Below are 20,329 nucleotides of genomic sequence, written 5' to 3' on the forward strand. Positions count from 1 at the left end.
AGCGCCTCCCCCTCCCTCCCCGATGAACTGTTTCATGGCGTGCAGGAGGCTGGGGTGGAGGGGAGCGAGGGCACTGCAGGCTCAGGGGAGGGGACGGGAAGGGGTGGCGTGGGGGCAGGGCCTGTGGCAGAGCCAGGGGTTGAGCAGTGAGAACCCCCCGGCACTTTGGAAAGTTGGCGCCTGTAGCTCCAGCGTCGTTGCCTGTACAGGTTTCAGAGTAGCAGCCGTGTCAGTCTGTATTCGCAACAAGAACAGGAGTACTTGTGGCACCTTAGAGACTAACCCATTTATTTGAGCATGAGCTTTCGTGAGCTACATCCGATGAAGTGAGCTGTAGCCCACGAAAGCTTATGCTCAAATGAATTGGTTAGTCTCTAAGGTGCCACAAGTCCTCCTTTTCTTGTCGCCTATACAGGGAACCGCATATTAACTTCTGAAGAGCCGCATATGGCTCCGGAGCCACAGGTTGGCCACCCCTGCTCTAGTTCATCCTCCAGCACTGAGGCAGGACCAAGTAAACCTAAACCTTCCTCAATAGGTGTTCGCCTAACCTGTTCTTAAAAACTTCCAATGACAAAGATTCCACAACCTTCCTTGGAAGTCTATTCCAGAATTTAACTATCCTTGTAGTTAGAAATTTTTTTCCTAATATCTATCCTAAATTTCCCTTGCTTCAGATAAATCCCATTACTTCTCCAGGTCCACTAAAGATAGAACAAGAACAATTGATCGCTGTCCTCTATATCAGTGTTTCTCAATGACCAGTCTGTGGGCTGGCACCGGTCCCTGAGATTTCCCTGACACAGTTTAGGAAGGCAACAAGCCAGTGCTTGGTATCAACAAGGTTGAGAAACACTGCTCTGTGGAACAGCTGTCAACTTATTTGAAGACTATTATCAGGTTCTCAGTCTTCTTTTCTCAAGTCTAAACATGCTCAGTTATTTTAGCCTTTCCTCATAGGTCAGGTTTTCTAAACCTTTTGTCATTTTTGTTGCTCTCCTCTGGGTTCTCTCCAGTTTGTCCATATCTTTCCTAAAGGGTGTTGCTCAGAACTGGACACACTACTCTAGCTGAGGCCTCAGTGGTGCTGAGTGGAGTAGAACAATTACTTCCCATGTCTTAGGTACGACTCTCCTATTAATACACCCCAGAATGATGATATTCTTCACAACTGCATCACGTTGTTGGCTCATATTCAGTTTGTATGCACCATAAACCCCAGGTCCTTTTTAGCAGTACTGCTGCTAATGAATTATTCCCCAATTTGTATTTGTGCATTTGATTTTTCCTTCCAAGTGCAATAATATGCACTCCCCTTTGTTGATTTCATACCAATTCTCTATTTGTCAGGGTCGTTTTGAATTCTAATTCCATTCTCCAAAGTGCTAGCAACCCCTCTCAGCTTGGTGTCATCTGTAGATTTTATAAACATACTCTCCCCACCATTATCTAACTCATGAATGAAAATACTGAATAGTCCCACTCCTAGGATATAGACTCCTGCATGACCCCACTAGATACATCCTTCCAGTTTGACAGTGAATCATTGAAAACTAGACTTTGTCAGCAAGTGTCATGGGTGGATTATCTCTTGAATTTCAGAAAATACTTTCTTATTTTAATTTTAAAACGTTCCACTTTTTAACTTCATTTCATGCATATAATTTCATTTCTGTATGATGAGAGAGACAAATAGGAATTCCTGATTTTTACTTTCATTGAGACTGATGTTCTTTTTGTACCTCAATCCTAGCTTCTGTAATTTTTTTTGTCCTTTTCATGCTGAATAAAACAGCCATCTTTTGAATCTCTCCTGCTGTGCAAGTCTCTAATCATGTTTTTATTCACTGCTTCTCACTGGACTTTTTTTCTGCTGTATCTGGTTGGAAATGAGCTGACCAAACTGTATGTAGCATTGAAGGTTAGGATGACCCATTGTGGAATTTGTTGCTCTTGTTGTTTTCTCCCCCTGCGCCCCCCAAATGGTCTCTGCTGCCTTCTCAGTGTATCTTATGGTCTTATTTTCTGATTATTGCTGCATGTTGAGAGATGTCACTCAGTGAACTGCCCATGACAGCAGCTATATCTCTTTCCTGGAAGGTTTCAACTATTTTTTAGGAGGATCCATACTGACTTCCTGTAACTCTAAAACAAAAAATAGTCTTCACAGTTCTTGGTACATGATGAATATTTCTGTATGTTAAACTGGACATGAGTGAGTAATGCAGAGCTCTAGTCATTGCTCTAGTCATTAGTTCCAGTCATTGCTTGTATTTCCTCTCAGCAAATCAAGATAATACTTGAATGTAACCAAGCTCTTATCAAAAATGAGTTTTTCATTAAACTAAAGATTCCATTTAAAATGTAATCAGCAGTTATGTCAAAATCATCATAGCTCCCAGCTGTGGAAAAATTAATCTACTCAACCATTGTTTTCTCTGCCCTTTTGGTTTCTATATAAAATGTATTAAATGAAATGGCTGTTTCTATTGGAACAATCCCAGTGACTGCCTCTTTAAAAGATTATATCTAAATCTTTAAATTATATTTACCAAGTTACTAAAATCTATATACACAACAAAAAACCAACTCCAGTAGAATTGATTTGTTTTCCTATACCTCCATAAATTCTTATCTGTCTTAACAGGTGAAAAACCATTTGAATGTCCAAATTGCCATGAACGTTTTGCTAGAAATAGCACACTCAAATGTCATTTGACAGCCTGTCAATCCGGTGCTGGAGCTAAAAAGGGAAGAAAGAAGCTGTATGAATGTCAGGTATGTAATGGAAGCAACAGGAGGAGAGAGTCTTGGTGGGAGGGAGGGGAAATTTAAAAAACTGTTGGATGCCAAGTAATTTTATTTTTAAAATTACTAAAATTGTTTAGTTTAGCGAAGTAAGAAACAGTAGGCATTGTTTCTCTTACTGCCAACAGAAGGGTGTGGCTCCCACTGTTTAAGTCACAGGAGTTTTTACATACCTTAGTGGATACCATTCATAAGACCAAGACAAGCCATCACAGTTATTAACCATGGATCTTTTATTATTAAAGAAAGGAAAAGAAAACGTTAAATAACTCACATGACCGAACACAACTGATTAACTGGTTACTTCCATTACAATATCTACGGTATGTCTCTCTGTAGAGACCTTTTAACAAAGATTATGTCCTTGAGAGTGAACCACTTCTGGGGGGGTGCTTTTTCTCTTGGTAAGTTAAGACCCATGTATATTGTTTCGCAGAACTATTTTAAATGCATTAGTGATATCATTAAATAGGCAAAAGAATTTTATTTCCGTGCTTGCAAACTTTTTGATTATTAATAAATAACCAGCCTGTTTACAGTTGGTAAAGTAAGCAATCTTAACTACATCCTAGGAAATAAAAAAAAGTATTTAAATCAGTTACTTAGAATAAGCCATTTAAGGAGTTGTTTGAAAACAAGCCAGTTATGAATGTTAAGGATCCTAAATCTAATTGAATCCCCTGTTTCATCTCCTATTCAGGAATACATGGTATAAACAAAAAGAAAAGGAGTACTTGTGGCACCTTAGAGACTAACCAATTTATTTGAGCATGAGCTTTCGTGAGCTACAGCTCACTTCATCGGTATGCATATGATGAAGTGAGCTGTAGCTCACGAAAGCTCATGCTCAAATAAATTGGTTAGTCTCTAAGGTGCCACAAGTACTCCTTTTTCTTTTTGCGAATACAGACTAACACGGCTGTTACTCTGAAACATGGTATAAACATTTGATTAATGTGAGAAACTGCTAGCATTTTAAGTTACAACAGCATTTTAGTATTCCAACAAAATCATCATACGAGTTTTAAATTAAATCCTTTGACAGTTTCTTAGTTAACTTCCTCTCACCAATCCACACTGAATTCTAGGGGAGCTTTTCCTTGGGTTGGTTTCATCTTTACTCCTGAGGGCATTCTGAGCCAAAAAATTAAAAATTCTCACAATATTTTAAAATTCTGCAAATTTTATTTGTCAAATAAATGTGGAGGCTCCAGCATAGAATTGGGGAGCATAGGCCACTGGCTGCACAGAGATGGGAATCACCCTGCATCACCCCGCAGGACACCCACTCAGTGGTGAGGCTGCACCCAGCCCTGACGCAGCGCAAGGACTAGGCCTGCCCTGCCCGTGTCCTGCCCTTCTGCACCAGGTGCACTAGGTGTGGGGCAGGCAGGCTCAGCAAGGCAGGATCCAAATGTGGAGGGGCTTAGTTTGGAGAGATCCAGGTGTGGGTTGAGAGGGTTCTGTGTGTGGCAATCTGGGTGCAGGCAGCTCAGTGTTATGGGAGAAATCTAGATTCACAGGAGCTTGTTAAGGGGTTCTGGTTGCAATGGTAATGGAACTCTGCAGGGGGGTCCTGGTGAAGGTGGTTTGGGCTCATCAAGGTGGGTCTGGGTGTGAGGGGGATGGAGTTTAGCAGGGGGGTCTGGGGTGGTGGGCTCAGTGGGCGGAGGTCCAGATCCAGGAGAAGTGGGGCTCAGTGGGGTGGGGATCCAGGTACAGCTGGTTGGGACTTGGTGGGGTGGGGATCTGGGTCCAGGTGCAGGAGAGTGGGACTCATCAGGGGGGCTTCTAAGTGCGGGGGGTTGAGGCTCCGCAGGAGGGTCCGGGTGGATGGGGGAGCAGCTCCCTGTAACAGGGATCCTGCAGCTGAGGAGCAGTGGGCGCAGGAAGCAGGCAGGGGGAGTTTGCAGAACTTCCTGCTGCTGGGGGAGAAATCTGAGGGTGGGTCTGACCCGGCCCTAGACACCATGCAGGGGAAGAGGAAGCCCTGTCCTCCCCAGCCCTGCTGGGAATAGTAGGTGAGCCCGGCACAGAGTAGGAGCTAGCAGCTGGTTCTTCCCCAGTCCTGGTCCCTGCCCCACAGTGATTTATCTCTCTGCCGGCTGCACACGGAACATACTGCTGGGGAGGATCGCATGACTGCTCTTGTGGCTTTCCCAACAGAAAGTCATTTTTCTGCGGAGAAGCAAAGAAATCTGTGGGGGACATAAATTCTGAGCATACACAGTGGCGCAGAATTCCCCCAGGAGTACATCTTGAATCTTCTCTGTTTTTCTTATTTGTGGGTGGCAGCTTCCTTGTGGAGTACACTGCTGTGCTTGAGTAGGGTAACTGGTGGGATGTGAGGGCTGCTCACTTCCGAGTGTTTGGAGCACTTTGGAGTGCTCTTTCTATTTCTACAAAATTATAGTAGAAAAATCCTCTTTCGGACTTGTTTAAATTCAAGATTGGTTGCTGTCACCCTTTGATTGTCTTGATGCCTTCATTAATGGCTTAGGTGACACATTCAGCTCCTGAATATGCAATGTTTCTTTAATTGCCTTTGTTCTTCTTGTGGTGGAAAAGAGTCAGGTAACTTTTTTTTAAATTTAGTTTTGCCTTTTCAGTCAGTCCATTTTCACAGAGATTATTTCAATTTTTTTTAAGAGTTACCCCGGAAATGAAATTCTATTTTCGAAATGTCCAAACACTCCTGTTCTTTGTATACGAGTTTTTAGTCCTCAAAACAGATTTTAAAATTAAATAACTTTTAGAATATCTTGAACTTGAGTTTTGACCCTATCTAACAAGTTTTGGAATGATTATTTTCTTTTCTTGCATTAGGTAAGGGTTTGTTTGTGCACTGCTATAAATTAGTTCCCTAATAATATAAACATTCTATACTTAAATGGTTTCTTATATTAGCAATTAATTTAGCATCAAATAACCTTGCTGTATTTCTATATAAAACATTTTACTCTTCTACTCCTGGTGGAATTCTGTGCCAAAAAATTAAAAATTCTGCACACAATATTTTAAAATTCTGCATATTTTATTTGTCAAAATAACACAATATAATCACACCAATTTCAATTACTTTTGGTCATTTATTTCAAAATACCTGTCAGTAAGTATGTCTGTAACAATGCAGACAATAAAAAAGATTCAAAAAATGTTTTTTGACAAATAGATTCCTTACTAGGCATATTAATACAGAACTCTGAGTAATAATTTATTTAAACTACAATACAGAATGGTATTTCCCACACCCTTCAGAAGTAGTGCAAAGTCTTGGGGGAGTCAGGGTAATGGAAGGGTAACGGAGAGAAGTAAATTGCTGGGAAGGAGCCTGGGTGTGAACTTGGAGAGCTGTTCGGTATGTGTGGGAAAAGTATGGAACAAGTTTTTTTTGGGGGGGTGGGGTGGAGAGAGATTGTTAGGGAGCTTCCCCCATGCAGACCCTGGCTGACCTCTAGCCTCTCCCATTCAGTCAGGCACATCTGCCCCCATCACCATGTGTCTCTGTGCCCTCACCCAGTCACTCCACTGTCCCTATGTAGCTCTTCCACACCTCCCCCTGTGTCTCTGCATCTCCCTCCCCCTGTGGTCCTGTGCCTCCACTCCCATTCAGCTGCTGCCCGAGTCTGTCCTCCCCCACTAACCCTTATGAGCCCCTGTCTGACCACACCCAGCACCCCACAGCCCCTGTCTCCTGACCTGACCTGACAAGCGCTGCAAAGGCAGCTCTCTCTCTCTCTTCCCTCGCTGGCGGGTAGCTGCAACTTTGTTCTATCCCCACAGCACCCTCTGGTGGGCAAAAGGCAGAACTGCAAAAGTTATTTTCTGGGCGCTGCTGCTGTTCTTGAACCACATTGCCCTCGGCTGGGCAAAAGGCGGAACTGCAGCAACATTTTGGCAGAAGTTTTTTTTCTGCGCAAAAAATTGGAAATCTGCAGGGCTCATTAAATGTGCGCGCGCGCAGTGGTGCAGATTTCCCCCAGGGGTACTATTCATATAACAATGATATCAGGTAGTTACTGTATGAAAACTTTCATTTAAATACAAAATATTTGTAATCTGGAAAAAAGATGCTTATGCCATCTTAAGAAACAAGGAAGGCTTTCATCTTTTAAGTGGAATGATGAGTTGGAAGTATTCAGTATTTTCTATAAAACGCTTCCTACTATACATGTTCTCCAGGTTTAAAGAGTGGAGACTTTAGTGTGTTTACAAAAGAAATCAGTTTCAGTAAGGCAGTTTCTTGAATACCTTGTGTGAGTTTAAACGCAGGTTTTTCTTTGAAAAGAGGGGTGAGGAGAGCTGGTATAGGCTCACTTTACAACCTAGATTTGTGGGTCTTATAACACACCTTACATTCCTTTTTACAATTCGGTTTCTTCCTAAAAGTGTGTTTGAGGTTTGTGTGCTTGATGTTTGCTTGTCCTTGAGAGACAGAAGCAGAAATCCTCTGGAATTTCTTTGATTAGGTTTAACATTTGGTAATATGCCTAGCTAAATGTATGTATTTGTTGTATTTCCAAGCATCCTGGCTATAACATTCTAGTAGCTATAGCTTAATGTTCAGTACATGTACAAACCAATTTTGTAACAACTTAATAAAAATAAGTTTTATAATTTATTAATATTTTTGCATCAATATTGAGTTCTCACCCCCCCAGTCTGAAAACGGTCACTTGGTTCGTGAGTTGACTGAGCTCAGAAGGTGGGGAAGGAAATGGGAGAGGGATAGCATATCTCAAAGAAGTACTTCAAGTAAAATGGATACAGGTGTCATGATATTCAGACAAGAAATGTCTAGATCCATAATAGTGTCATTTTAAAATGAGAGTACTAATAAGGAGCTTTGTAAAGATGTATTAATCATCACAGCTCTCACGAGAGGTAGGCTAAGCATTATCCTTTTACTGAAGAAGAGGCAGAGAGATCAAGGCCCTGATCCATCGAACCAGGCCCTCTCCACTTAAGCACATGCCTCACTAAGTACTTGTAGTGTCCTGTTAAACTCATGAAATATTGCTGAACTTTTGTTGCTGTCCTTCCTGTTTTGCTGCTGTCCTCTTTAAACATACAGTTTACTGATTCATTGTCTACTGAGTCTTACCCATGTCACATAAACTTACAATAACCGCATATGCTATGTATGCAGCATAGGTAAAAATGCTGTTAGATATGCTCAAGGGTCTTAGCTACCCATTTATATTACATATGGAAAAAAACACGATAAAGCCCTCAAAAGTTAGGAAATGCCAGAATTAAGGTTGCCCATGCTATCTTAATGGGCCCCATATGCATATGCATTATGATGATCACATAATTTTTCCACAGGATCCCTGCCTCATTCAGTGCATAAAATGATTGTTGCTCACTTAACGAGCAGCTATTCAATATTTAGTCTTCTCATTATCAGTGTTTGATACTAGGCCTTATTTACTGCACACTATTCAAATAAACTGCTCTGAATATGAAATTAATACATTTCTTCATTGGGTTTTCTATGGCGTTCACCACTGCAGTATCTGAGTGCTTCCCAAACGTAAATCTATTTTACAGCACCCATGTTAGGTGTGGGGGTTGTATTATCCCTATTTTACAGATGGGGAGCTGAGGAAAAGAAATTAAGGCCAAAAATATGATATCCATTAATTTTGGGTGCCCAATTTAAGACTACTAGGACCTCACTTTTCAGAGTATTTAGTGTTACACAGCATTTTAAATGTTCAAAGCACAGCTCCCACTGACTTCATCTGCAGCTCTGTGTGCTCAGCACTTCTGCAATCCATCTCCAGGATATCAAGCTGGGCACCCAGAAAGTGAGGAACACAGTGACCGCTCATGACTAGTCCGGTTTAAGTGACTTGCCCAGCATTTCATAGGAATGCTGGTGTAGTCAGGGTTAGGATCCAGTTCACAAAGGCAACATTAGACTGCCTTAGACCATCTTTTCTTTTACTTCAATCCCTGACTCATTCAGTATACACCTTCCAACTTCTATAACAGATAAGCTAGAGAGGTCCTACACACAACATTCTCCTGTACTATATGACCCTGATTCATCCCCAGACCAAGTCCATCCGTGGCACTAAATGAGGTTGGGGTCCTGTTGTGAAAATAGTGTGGGATGTAATTAAAGGCCATGTCATAATACATTTGAACACAGGAGCTGAATGAAGGTTGCTTGTGCAACCTTAACTCTGGCATGTCCTAACTTTTGAGTGCCTGACCTTTTTTTTTTTTGATAAATTGTGTCGCTAATTGCTTGGCCACTCTTTAGTTTGTTATGAAATCTATTCAAGAGCCCAAATAACCAATATCAGTCAGGTTTATTGGTAATAGCCAATAAGAGGCTAGTACAGGGAAAAGTTTCAGTACGATACCAGTCTCCAGGAAGCTATCTTGTGCAGCATTGTTCTATTCATCTTACATAGGAGGTGTGCTCCCAGAGTTACACCCCTAAAGCCGTCTTTTTATACCCTACATGGTTACAAGTAAAAGGTACTGTGTACATCAGTGATGGGAAACCTGTGGCCCGCGGGCTGCATGCAGCCCATCAGGGTAAGCTGCTTGCAGGCCGCGAGACATTTTGCTGACGTTGACCGTCTGCAGGCACGGCCCCCTGCAGCTTCCAGTGGCCACGGTTCGCTGTTCCCAGCCATTGGGAGCTGTGGGAAGCGGCCAGCTGCAGGGACGTGCTGGCTGCCGCTTCCTGCAGCTCCCATTGGCTGGGAATGGCAAACTGCGGCCACTGGGAGCTGCAGGGGACCATGCCTGCAGATGGTCAAATGTCAGCAAAATGTCTCGTGGCTCGCAATCATCTTAACCTGATGGGCCGCAGGTTGCCCGCCACTGGTGTGCAACATCGGAAATGAGCTTTAACCTATCAACTTTCAACCATGATTTTTCTGATACTGTGGTCTACCTCTTTGTTCTGAACATAGGCATTCCCAGTACCAAGGGGCATGATGGCACCTCCTAGGTTTGTACTAGGGTAGAACAATCGCATGTCTTGTCTCTTCCATTGGGGCATTCCAGTAGTGGCCTGTGAGAATAACTGCCTGCTTGTTACTCTGGTAAAATAATCATATGTCCTTCTCCTGACAACTTGCCTATCTACTTAAGCCAAAGCTTACTTCAGCTAATGCAAGGTGTTATGGGATAATTTAGGGTATATAATTGTTATAAAATCTGTGCTTAATGTTATTTGTGCTTAATGAATGTTAATTTTATATATATTAGTGCAGATATCATACACATTCATAATACGATATATAGATGTATGCTAACCAGCATATATTATTGGTCAACACTTTACAATGTTCTTTTAGTGTAGTTTTTGTGTATATTTTCCTGTCTTGTAAACTAACTGAAAAAAAAACAAAAAATCCACTATATAGCATCAGTTGACACTCCAATGATTCATCAGCAGAGTTGAAACCTTTAGATCTACTGCACAGACCTCTGCCTCTTGAACAAATGGAATAACTGATACCAGTAATAGGTTATCATCCTCTTCTATAGACCAGCACGAGATAGGGATGGGACGCTTTGCCAGTGTGTTTCACAGATATTTGCTGATAGCAGAGGAATGGTGAGACTCAAGAATCTCCTGTCCCATTCTCTGCCTACCTAGTCACAGTCTCTACCTCTCGGGTTTCTGCTCCTGGTTTACTTGCCGAGCCAGTCCCAGTTGAGAGGGTAGAGCGTGCTCAGATGCCCTGGTGATGGTGCATGTGCAGTCTGGTCAGTTTTAGCAGCTGTGAGAGGCTTTAGTGTGCTCAGTGAGGATAGAATCTTCTTTGATTTTTAGCTGTTAAAATGAAGCCTCTGCTGACCATTGGTGAATGGTGACTTTTTTTCACAGTCTTACAACTTGGCCAAATTTGTGCAGATTTACATGAGGATGACAAAAGCCACATCCTTGACACACAGGCCACCCCCTGCCAAATTTCAAGTCCCTGCTACAAAGCGTGGGGGTGATAGAACTTCTCAAAGGAAAGGTCATTAGAATTTTTAAACCTGGGCAAAACAACATACTTTTCCGTTGCTGCATTCTTGGAAACAGCTGAACCAATTTGGCTGAAATTTTCCAAAAAAGTCAACCAGCAACGGCTACCCGGCATGGAAAATTTTAGCCCAAATGGTTAAAGTTTGGCAAAGTTATGAGCAACTGAAAACAGGATCTTATGATGCAAAGTCTTGGGCAACCTTAATAATGCTGCCAGCCCTGCCTGTAATATCGTTTTAGAAAAAGTGCAACATGTTCACTCTGTGTGGTAACTTTCACACATAACATGTGTACGTATCATTTCTTCATGCAGTATTATAAAACAGATAGCCAGAGCTCTAACATAAGATCTTTGAAGGGGGAGGTGCAATTCAATATAAGAATTGTACATTTTTGTTAAACTGAGGAACATTAAAAACACAGTACCAATCCATAAATGCCAAGGTTGTCTGCATCTTTATGTATATGCACAAGGCCAGAATTAGAGAGGCACTGTCAACTTGAAATATAATCACTTAAAAAAAATTCAGGTACTAGACCTAACTCTGAGTTCTGCCAATTTTTTTTTGTTATTTAACAAACTGGATTTTTTTGGCTGATGTCCATGTAACTTGTTCAGTCATAATAGCAAGAAACTACATGGTAAGCGTTTGTAAGCTTGATCCAGAATATACAATGTACTTTGCTTTATCAGATTTTTATTGACATTATTTAACATATTACATCTTGTTGTTTCAGGTATGTAATAGTGTGTTTAACAGCTGGGATCAATTTAAAGATCACTTAGTAATACACACAGGCGACAAACCCAACCATTGCACCTTATGTGATTTGTGGTTTATGCAAGGCAGTGAACTGAGAAGGCATCTCAAAGACATTCATAACATTTCAGAACGAATAGTGACAGAGGAGGTTCTTCCAGTGGAAGCTGTGGAAACTGAACCAGTGACATCAATGACTATTATAGAACAAGTGGAGCAAGTCCATGTTCTACCAGTAATTCAGGTACAAGTGGATCCAGCACAAGTAACTATGGAACAGGTGCATCCGGATCTGATTCAAGATAATCAAGTGAAAGGTGCACAGATGGACGATCTACAAGAGCAGGTACAGATTAGTTATGTAGAAGTGGAACACATTCAGACTGAACAGGGTGCTGATGTACATATGGAGGAGCTACGTGTTGAACATGTAAATCAGATACAAATGGAAGAGGTACGGGCGGGACTTCTAGATGAAACAGATCTAGAACAAGTGGAGTCTGAAAACATTAATCAGGGAGAGCTAGAAGAGAGTGAAACTGGTGAAATAGGTGATGTGGAGACAGTTAAAGAAGATCATGAACAAGCTGAAGATTTAAAAACTCAACAAATGGTGGACACACAAGATGAGCAAGTGGATGATTAGGACAATTGACTGTACTGAGCAGGTTTAGGGATGAAATACCAAATTATTTTTGTTAATTTCTACATTGATTTTTATACCAACAGTGGTCTGCTCTCCAGCATCGCTGTCCTTAGGAAACCAGACAGGTGGACCAAATTTAGGATATTTCATATACAATTAAAATCATCCTATTGTACTTTAAAAAGAACTTTTCCCCGTTCGTGTAATGCCTTGGAGCAAAAACTATCCCAGAGGTCAGCAGCTTTATGAGAAGTGTAATAGTTGGTTGAATAGACTGCGTCATTATTAAACCATGCCCCTATGTGTGCAGTTGTCGCTGAGAGACTCCTCACCCCCCCCCTTTTTACAAGCCCTTGATATATGCTGGCAGAGGAAGAGGGATGGGTGTGTTTGTGTGTGTGAGAGAGAGAGCGAGATGGTAAAATGCTAGAATATGGGGATTCTAACGTACGCATGGATATTTGAGGACGGTTGATTGACCCACTTAGAAAAGACACAGATGTTTGTCATCCAGCAGCAGTTCCTTAAAATAGCAGCAATTCTCAATATACTTTTTCCTAATCTGAACAGCCTTCTTTCAGCCTAGTTTGAAAATGTCAGACCGATGGCGACAAGTGCTGTCACTAAAGTTCTTGGAGTGCAAAAAGTCTTGTGCCTTTTCAGAATTGACTAAATTTCCACAAAGCTCCTAGAAAATTTAAGAAGCTAGTGCAGTAAAAGGCAATGTAGATAATGCTATAGTGCTTTATATTTTTGCTTGTAACTGTCAGCTACCAACTCTTGCTTTAAAATTTAGATGCAGGGTAGAATGGAGCAAATTACACATTGTGACAGTTGTTGAAAGGGCCACTTACAATAGGAAAAAATTAACTGAATCCATGGTAAATGAAGCGGCTGAAAGATTGTACCATCTTACCACTTTGTATTAAAAATGAATGCATTCAAAAACAGAGGAAATGTGTGTATGATATATCAGGTTCCTGTTTTGAAATGAAATTTTCTCTGAGACTTGACATAAAGATCTTTGTGCTAAAAAGATTTAAAGCCATAGGTATGAGTGCTAAACTGTGGATTTAAAAGTAGGAGTGTAAATATTTTAATCAGTATTATTGAACAATAAAACAATACCAACCACGAGCAAAATGTGACATTACTTGCTTCAGTCACTATATTAGGAAACAAGTGTTTTAGTTTGAGTACTTGTACCGTACAATGTACACAGCAGGTAACAGTGCAATTCAGTTTAGCTCTAATGTAAAACATTCCCTCTCTTTGCAATAACTGTTGGCTAGACTGTGATCTTGGTAATGACAATGGAGTTAGTGCAGATCCACTTTGACAGAGTAACCCATAATGTTGGCCTGACTTTTCAAAGGTGATGGATACTTTCAGTTACCAATGCCTTTAGTGAGATTTGGCACTTCTGAAAATCAGACCACTTTTTCTCATAACTGAAAATGAAAACTTATACAGATGATTTCTCACAGAATTCTAGCAGTCCTGCAGACCCCAGACCTATCTTGTTCATTTTCCTGAAAGTGCAGAATTATTCCCTGTAGTATGGCTCTCAAGTGCTTTATCTAGTCTCAGTCTAAATGCTTGCTATCTGCCACCATTTCCCTTGAGCAACTATTCCACAGTAAACATGGATAGATGTAAGGTTCTGAAACATAACTTGAGACAACATATAGTGGGTATGCTCTTTCTATGTATGCTGCTTTACACCCATAACATTTTAATTGTCTCTCTTTTTTTAAAAACAAAATAATCAGTGAGGTTGTGTAGATTTAACTGAGGGCAGAACTTGGCTTATTGCGCTTCACAAAAGAGTAGAAACAGGAGTCAAACAAGTGTTAATCTCCAATTTAGGGTTTCTGTCAAATCACTGCAACCAGCTTCTATTAATTTTTAACTGAAAGTATGTCATTGATTTTCTAATGTAAATATTAGGAATATTAAATCTTAGAAACATTAAATAGGTAAGCAGTTAAAACAATCTTCAGAAGTTATCTTCTTGTCAGGATTTGTTAAAACACACAGGTGCAGGAGCTTTTAAAATTGTTTTCTAGTAACCACCTGAAGAAAAAAGAACCACAGTAAAGAGACACAAATGAATATTTATAATGACGGCCTAAATGTTGATTTGTTTTGTAGATATTTATGTGCTAGCGCCCATGATCATGTAAAAATGGCAAATGTTCTACATGATCAGCATGTGCAATCTAAGGAGTCTCCTACTACTGCAAACAAGAATTGTTTGTTTTTAATTAATGACTACAGTAGAGAAGTGTGAAATGAAACTAAAATGAATTCAGGTCAATTGTTGATCCAGTGTAGATTCAAAAGGTGTACAGTATCCAGCAGTGAATTTTGGGGAAAGAGCCTACAGAGGTAAGAGTTGTGGGGAGGGGATTGTCATACACAGAAAGTAACACGAAGTCCAGAGGTAAATTCTGCATGAGAGAGAGTAGTGTGTATCCACCTGTAGCAGGCATCTTATGGACACCCACCAGCAGCAGATAGTTTACTAATTTACAGAAACCAAAGGCTGGTCTTGCATTATTTTGTCAGATGTGTAAAAATGACCAGGGCTGCTATCTCTTCCCCAGATCATATGATGCCACCTACCTGCAGTAACTCCCCACTTAACATCCTCTCGCTTAATGTTGTTTCGATCTTACATCCCTGCTCAATTACAGAACATGCTCCATTTAAAGTTGTGCAATGCTTCGCTGTAACGTCATTTGGCTGCCTGCTTTGTCCACAGCTGGCAGCCCCCCTATCACCTCCTCCTGCCCGCGGCAATCAGCTGGCTTGCGGTGTTCAGGAGGGAGGGGGGAGGAGCGAGGACTTGGTGCACATGCTCTCCCTCCCTGCCCTGCCTCTTGAATGCCACAAACCAGCTGATTGCTGTGGGCAGGAGAGGGAGGGGGGAGACTGCAGTCCGAGTACTCACTCCTCCCTCCTGCCCCCTGAATGCTGCAAGCCAGCTGATGAGTAAAGGGGGGGGGAGAAGAGGTGGGTTAAGGGTGGGGGTTTGGGGGAAAGGGATGGAGTGGGCAGGCCAAGGGTTGAGCCCCCCACCCTGGTGCTTGCAGAGTAGGGGAAGCTGTGCAACGTGCTTCTCCTAGCTTACAGCACCTTCAGCCTCCTTGCCTGCCTCATCTCCAGTGTCAGTGGGCTGTGCCTGTGTGGGGTAAGGGGGGGGGCACCTCCCAACTGTAGTACTGTACTGTATGGCAAAAAAAAATTTCCCTGGAACCTAACCCCCCATTTACATTCATTTTTATGGGGAAATTGGAGTCACTTAACACTGTTTCACTTAAAGTCTCATTTTTTAGGAACATAACTACAACATTAAGTGAGTTACTATATGCCCTTCACTCACTCCTGCTCTCTAGACACACATTGCTCTCATTCCTGTTTATCCCCCAGCATATGTTCTTTGCTAATCAACATGCTCCCGCACAGGGTAGGGAGCAGACCTCCAGTGGGACACCCTGAAATACCTGATTCAGTGGTGGTGAAGCAGTTCTCTAGCACTAGAAGCAAGAATCAGAGGGGGAAGAAGAAAGGGACTGGTTTGGATGGGGAAAATTTGAGTGTATAAATGTACAGAACAAAGGGTACTCCTACTTACATTTTTTCATAATATAAGGAAGATGCATTAAATAAATGCAGCTAATATTCAAATTAAGAAAAGGAAACACACTTATGTAATGCATAACTAGTATGGGGAACGCATTGTCACTAGAGTTGCATTAAAGAACCTAGTAGAATTCATTCGAGGTTAATTTGAAAATAACAGACCACAGTCATATTTGGCTAAAACTAAAATTAAGGATATAAAATCTCATCCTGTAGATCGAAAGCTGCTAATTGAGGGGAGTAGGAGAAGGTTCACTTGAGGGAAGGTTAATCCATCACATCCCTCTGTCAGGTTTCTTGTATCTTCCTGCAAAGTTACAAAATATCTATACTGACCACTATCAGAAATAGGGTACTCAACTAGATGGACTATAGTGCGACCCAGTATGGCAATTTGTGTTACTACGTAGGGACAAGGGAAGCTGGGAGAAAAAAATCTTCAGAGGTTCCTACCTCAGTTTAAAACACAAGTGATTTCCTCCCACTTCCCTCAATCAAACTTAACATAGATACAACAGGAGGAAGGGGTGGAGAATGTATGTATGGAAAAAATAGCAGGTGATCATGTAATTAAAGATCATTGTAGCGCAGAAGCACAAGGAGTTTGAATTAAGATTGCACAGACAACCTTAATTCTGGTATTTTTTAACTTTTGGGGGCTTGACTTTGCATCCTTGATGTTCTTTTAATGTAGGGTTTTCAGGTTGGTGGGTTGGGTTGGTTTGTTTTATGTAACTTCCTAGGTTTTTAACAAAGCAAATAGAAATTCCATCATAGTAATACCAACATGGTTCTACAGCAAGGTTGGAACCTTGAGTTCCACAGCACAGACCATTGCCTGGTGAAATAAGAGTACTGCTAGCAGCAGTAGGCTATTATCCTCTGTGTGGGCCAGTCACTTGAGGGCGAGGAGAGCAACATTTTTCCATTGAGTTTCATAATTGTTTGTTGACAGCAGAGGAATGTTGAGACTCAGAAAAGCTGGGTTTCAGTCCAGTTCTGAAGGCAGTGTGTTCTAGGGGTTACAGACTCTTCTGCCCCATCCCTCCAGCCTGTTCTTTTCACACCCAGAGCTGTCCCTTGGGTAGGGCAAATTGGGGCAACTGTTCTGGGCCCCATGCTTTGGGGGGCCCTAGGGGCTAGTGTGATTAGCCAGTGCGGTGGGTCCTGGAAGAGACTAATCCATCGCTTCCACCCTGGGCCCCTAGGGATGGCCCTGCCCACACCCTCTCTAGCTTTTTGGCCCAGCCTTCCCCACAACCCTACTCCCAGAAAAGGCTTCTCACAGCTCTGAATTCTGGTCACGTTGTTTCCTTGCTGCTCGGGCTAAGCAGATTAGCATTGGGAACACAGGACAAAAAATTTCCCTGCTTTCAATTCTTGTGCCCAGTGCTATAGCAGTGCTTGGCTGTTAGGAGGAAGTCCAGGATAACTCCTGCTTGGCCTCTGCAACCATAGCATGGAGTAAACTGAGCTCCGATGGAATCCTCTGCGTATTTAGCTGCCAAACTCTTAAGTCTGAGCATGTGTGAACTGAAATTTTCACAGGGTCACAAATCTGGGAGGATTTTCCTGGGCACGGCAAAAGAGCCATCCCTGACACCAGGGCACACATACCCCTGCTCTTCCACATCACAATCACATGTCAAGTCCCTGCTCCAAAGGATGGAGGCAGCAGGGCTTCTCACTAAACTGTAAGAATTTTTCTAATATGGCAAAACTAATTTTCCCCCAACATTGTTCTGAGAAACAGTTGGCCTGTTTTTGCTGAAATTTTCCAAAAATTTCAATGTCATGCAGACACTGAGCATGAAATTCTAAACAGACAGGAGACTGGTGTATTGTTCTTTTCTTTTAACCTCAAAGCTTAACAAATTTACCAGCAACTGAAAACAAGGTCTGAGGTGTTGGACAACTTTAACTGGAAGCATCACTCCCTGCTTCACCTATAATATATACGCTCCCACCATTTATAGAGCCTCTGAGCAATTTGGGCTTCAAACTGCAGCCGATGCCTGTTACCAGAACCCCTAAAGCTATGCTAGGGCATATGGCTTTGGGGTAGGAATCAGAGAAGAATGATGGAGTTACAAGACTTCTGCAACATAAAACAGTCACTCTTTTGTGGGTGCAGTCTACACCTTCTATTGTATTGCAAACACAAAGTGAAGTATATGCACCTGTAAGGATGTAATTTGTAGCGTTAGTCAATCCTGCAAGAATCCTGATTTTGAATACAATATAATCAAGTGTGAGTGCCAATTTTGTAACCACAAGCGGGCCACAATTTGGAAGAAAATTCCCTTGGCCTGAGTTTCCTTATCTATAAAGTCGGGCAAATGCCTATTTATTATCCATGTTATGGGATTGTTGCCAGGATGAATTAATATTTTTCTATGAAAATTTATTCTTAGACTGTTGGGATGTTTTGGGTTCCCCCAATCAATGCTGATCTTCAGTCCTAGTCTCTGACACGCTTGATCAAGCCTACCGAGTTCAGTGATCGCATTCCCATGGCTGCCGTGTTCCCCCTTGCCGGGAAAACCTTGCCTGTGTCATGTCGAGAGAGCTAGCGGAGCTGTCCAAGGTTGTAGAGGAAAACAGCGGCTCGTTGGCTAATTGCATTGTCGTTTTTAAAGCACCTGCCCCCCCCCCCCCAGTAACTCTGCCCTAAAAAAAGATGCCCCTAATCTTGGTCCTTGAGTCCCACGCGTTTCGCCAGCTGCCCGCCTGTAGCTAGCGGGCTCCCCGCGCGGCGAGCGGCCCGCAGCCCTGCAGTGCCCAGGCGGGCTGTGTGTGTGGTCGGCTCCTAGCCCCATCTCGCCGCGCCCAGCCCGGGGGCCGCCTCCCGCTGCCGCCAATCAACGCCGAAGGGCCCTTCCCACCGCCGAGCGGGCGCAGAGGCGGCTGGCTCCCCGCTTCCTGGGCAGCGGGGCTGCTGCGCGGTGCCTCGCCGGGCTCCGCTTCGCCGTGCCCCGCGCGCGGCCCTCCGCCTCCGCCGGGGGCTGCTGCTCTCGCTAGCCCGGCCTTCCGCGGCCCCGGCGGCCCGCCCTCCCCAGGGCCCCGCCCCCCGGAGCCCCTTGGCAGCGCAGGTCCCCTCGCTCCCCGCGCCCTGCGAGCCAGCCGGCTGCCCGGGGCTGCAGGGGGCTGCCATGAGTGCCCCGCGCAGAGCCCCGCCTGGGGCCGCCCTGCAGCCGGGCACCCGCTCTCAGCAGGTAAAGGCGGCCGGGAACGGGGCAGCCGCCGCGCTCCGTTAACCTGAGATGAGAAGGGAGGGAGGCTGGAGGGGGCTGGGGGTGTAGGAGGGGGGCTGGGGGTGAGGGGGACGGTGCTGTGGGGTGTTTGTGTAAATGGAGGGGCTGGATACGTTTGGCGTAAGGGCAGCAGAGGCTGTGGGGAAGCTAAGGGGATGCCTGGGGAGATGCTGGGATATAGGAGGTGTAGAAGATTGGGATGGGGGTTGGGGCACTGAAGGGAGAGTTTATGGTGCATCCTGCCAAACTTTCAGACGTATTTTAAACAGTCCGTTGTTATGTGCTAGCATATTGGGATGTAATTTAAAAGAAAAAAAAAAGTTTGCTGCCCTTAGGATGCCCAGACATCCCAATATTAGGGGCTTTGTCTTATAATAGGCAGCTATACCGCAGAAAAACAAAGTGTCCCGGTTTTTCACACTCGCTGTCTGGTCACCCTAGCTGCCCTTACGGTGCTTGCTGAGGTCGTTGCCTCTAGCATCCCTGACTGCAGCTTGTTCCACAGCCTGTATACCAAGCCAAGCATTCCCAGTGTTTGTGGGGTCAGAGGGAGACAAGGTAACATCTTTACATTGGACCAGTGTCTGTTGGTGAGAGAGAGAAGCTTTCAAGCATACACAGAGCTCTTCTTCAGGTCATTTGTGAAGTCATGTTTTGCCAACGGAAAACTTAAAGGAGACTGTTGGCCTGATATTGCTTTAGTTCTACAAAGCATTTTTTGAGACGTTTATTCATCTGCAGTCTAGAGCCCACTTGCTCTGGTGGAGTATGGCAGCTGCTTTGCACTGTCCCCCCAGTACAAAGCAGCCTAAAGCTGGCAAAGCCAACCCAGGCGGGAGGGTGGAATGTCTCCCCAGCATAGGGGGAATTCTCTGATGGCATCGAGCTGGCATAGTTGCTGCTGTCCTGTCCTCCTTCCCTGATGCTGACATCAAGGGCATGATCAAGGTTTTCTTACTTCCCACCAACTCCCTGCTGCAGTATGGGATCCATAGAGTAGTTATGGACTCTCCCAAATGATGACAAAGATTTTGAACCAGCACTCAGCCAGCCTAGTATTGGAGGAGCGCAAAGGCCGCCTTTTGCATGCCCTCCTCCTGAGCTGAGCTGTGTGTCCCTCAGACATAGTTGAGGATCTGAGCCTAAAAATGTATCAAAGAAGAAAGATGTGTTTATGTTGCAGCAGGGGTGTCTGCAATCATTGTAG

The 20,329-nt window shown here is 43.4% G+C and overlaps 2 protein-coding genes across 4 annotated transcripts in view; both read left to right on the forward strand.

Moving 5' to 3' along the window:
- ZNF131 (zinc finger protein 131) overlaps positions 1-13,333 on the forward strand; it is a 41,231-nt gene extending 27,898 nt beyond the window's left edge. For all 3 annotated transcript variants that reach the window (XM_084628842.1, XM_084628841.1, XM_084628843.1), the window contains 2 exons: positions 2,648-2,778; positions 11,552-13,333. In XM_084628842.1, coding sequence (XP_084484968.1) covers positions 2,648-2,778; positions 11,552-12,220 — 800 coding nt within the window. In that variant the 3' untranslated portion in view covers positions 12,221-13,333. The remainder of the gene's footprint in view (positions 1-2,647; positions 2,779-11,551) is intronic.
- A 5,644-nt stretch (positions 13,334-18,977) lies between these two features.
- NIM1K (NIM1 serine/threonine protein kinase) overlaps positions 18,978-20,329 on the forward strand; it is an 87,136-nt gene continuing 85,784 nt past the window's right edge. The window contains exon 1 of the mRNA XM_084628593.1: positions 18,978-19,083. The gene's annotated coding sequence lies outside the window, so the exon portion shown is untranslated. The remainder of the gene's footprint in view (positions 19,084-20,329) is intronic.

Source organism: Lepidochelys olivacea (assembly GCF_965140295.1).
Source record: "Lepidochelys olivacea isolate rLepOli2 genome assembly, chromosome: 5".
Lineage (NCBI taxonomy): Eukaryota > Metazoa > Chordata > Testudines > Cheloniidae > Lepidochelys > Lepidochelys olivacea.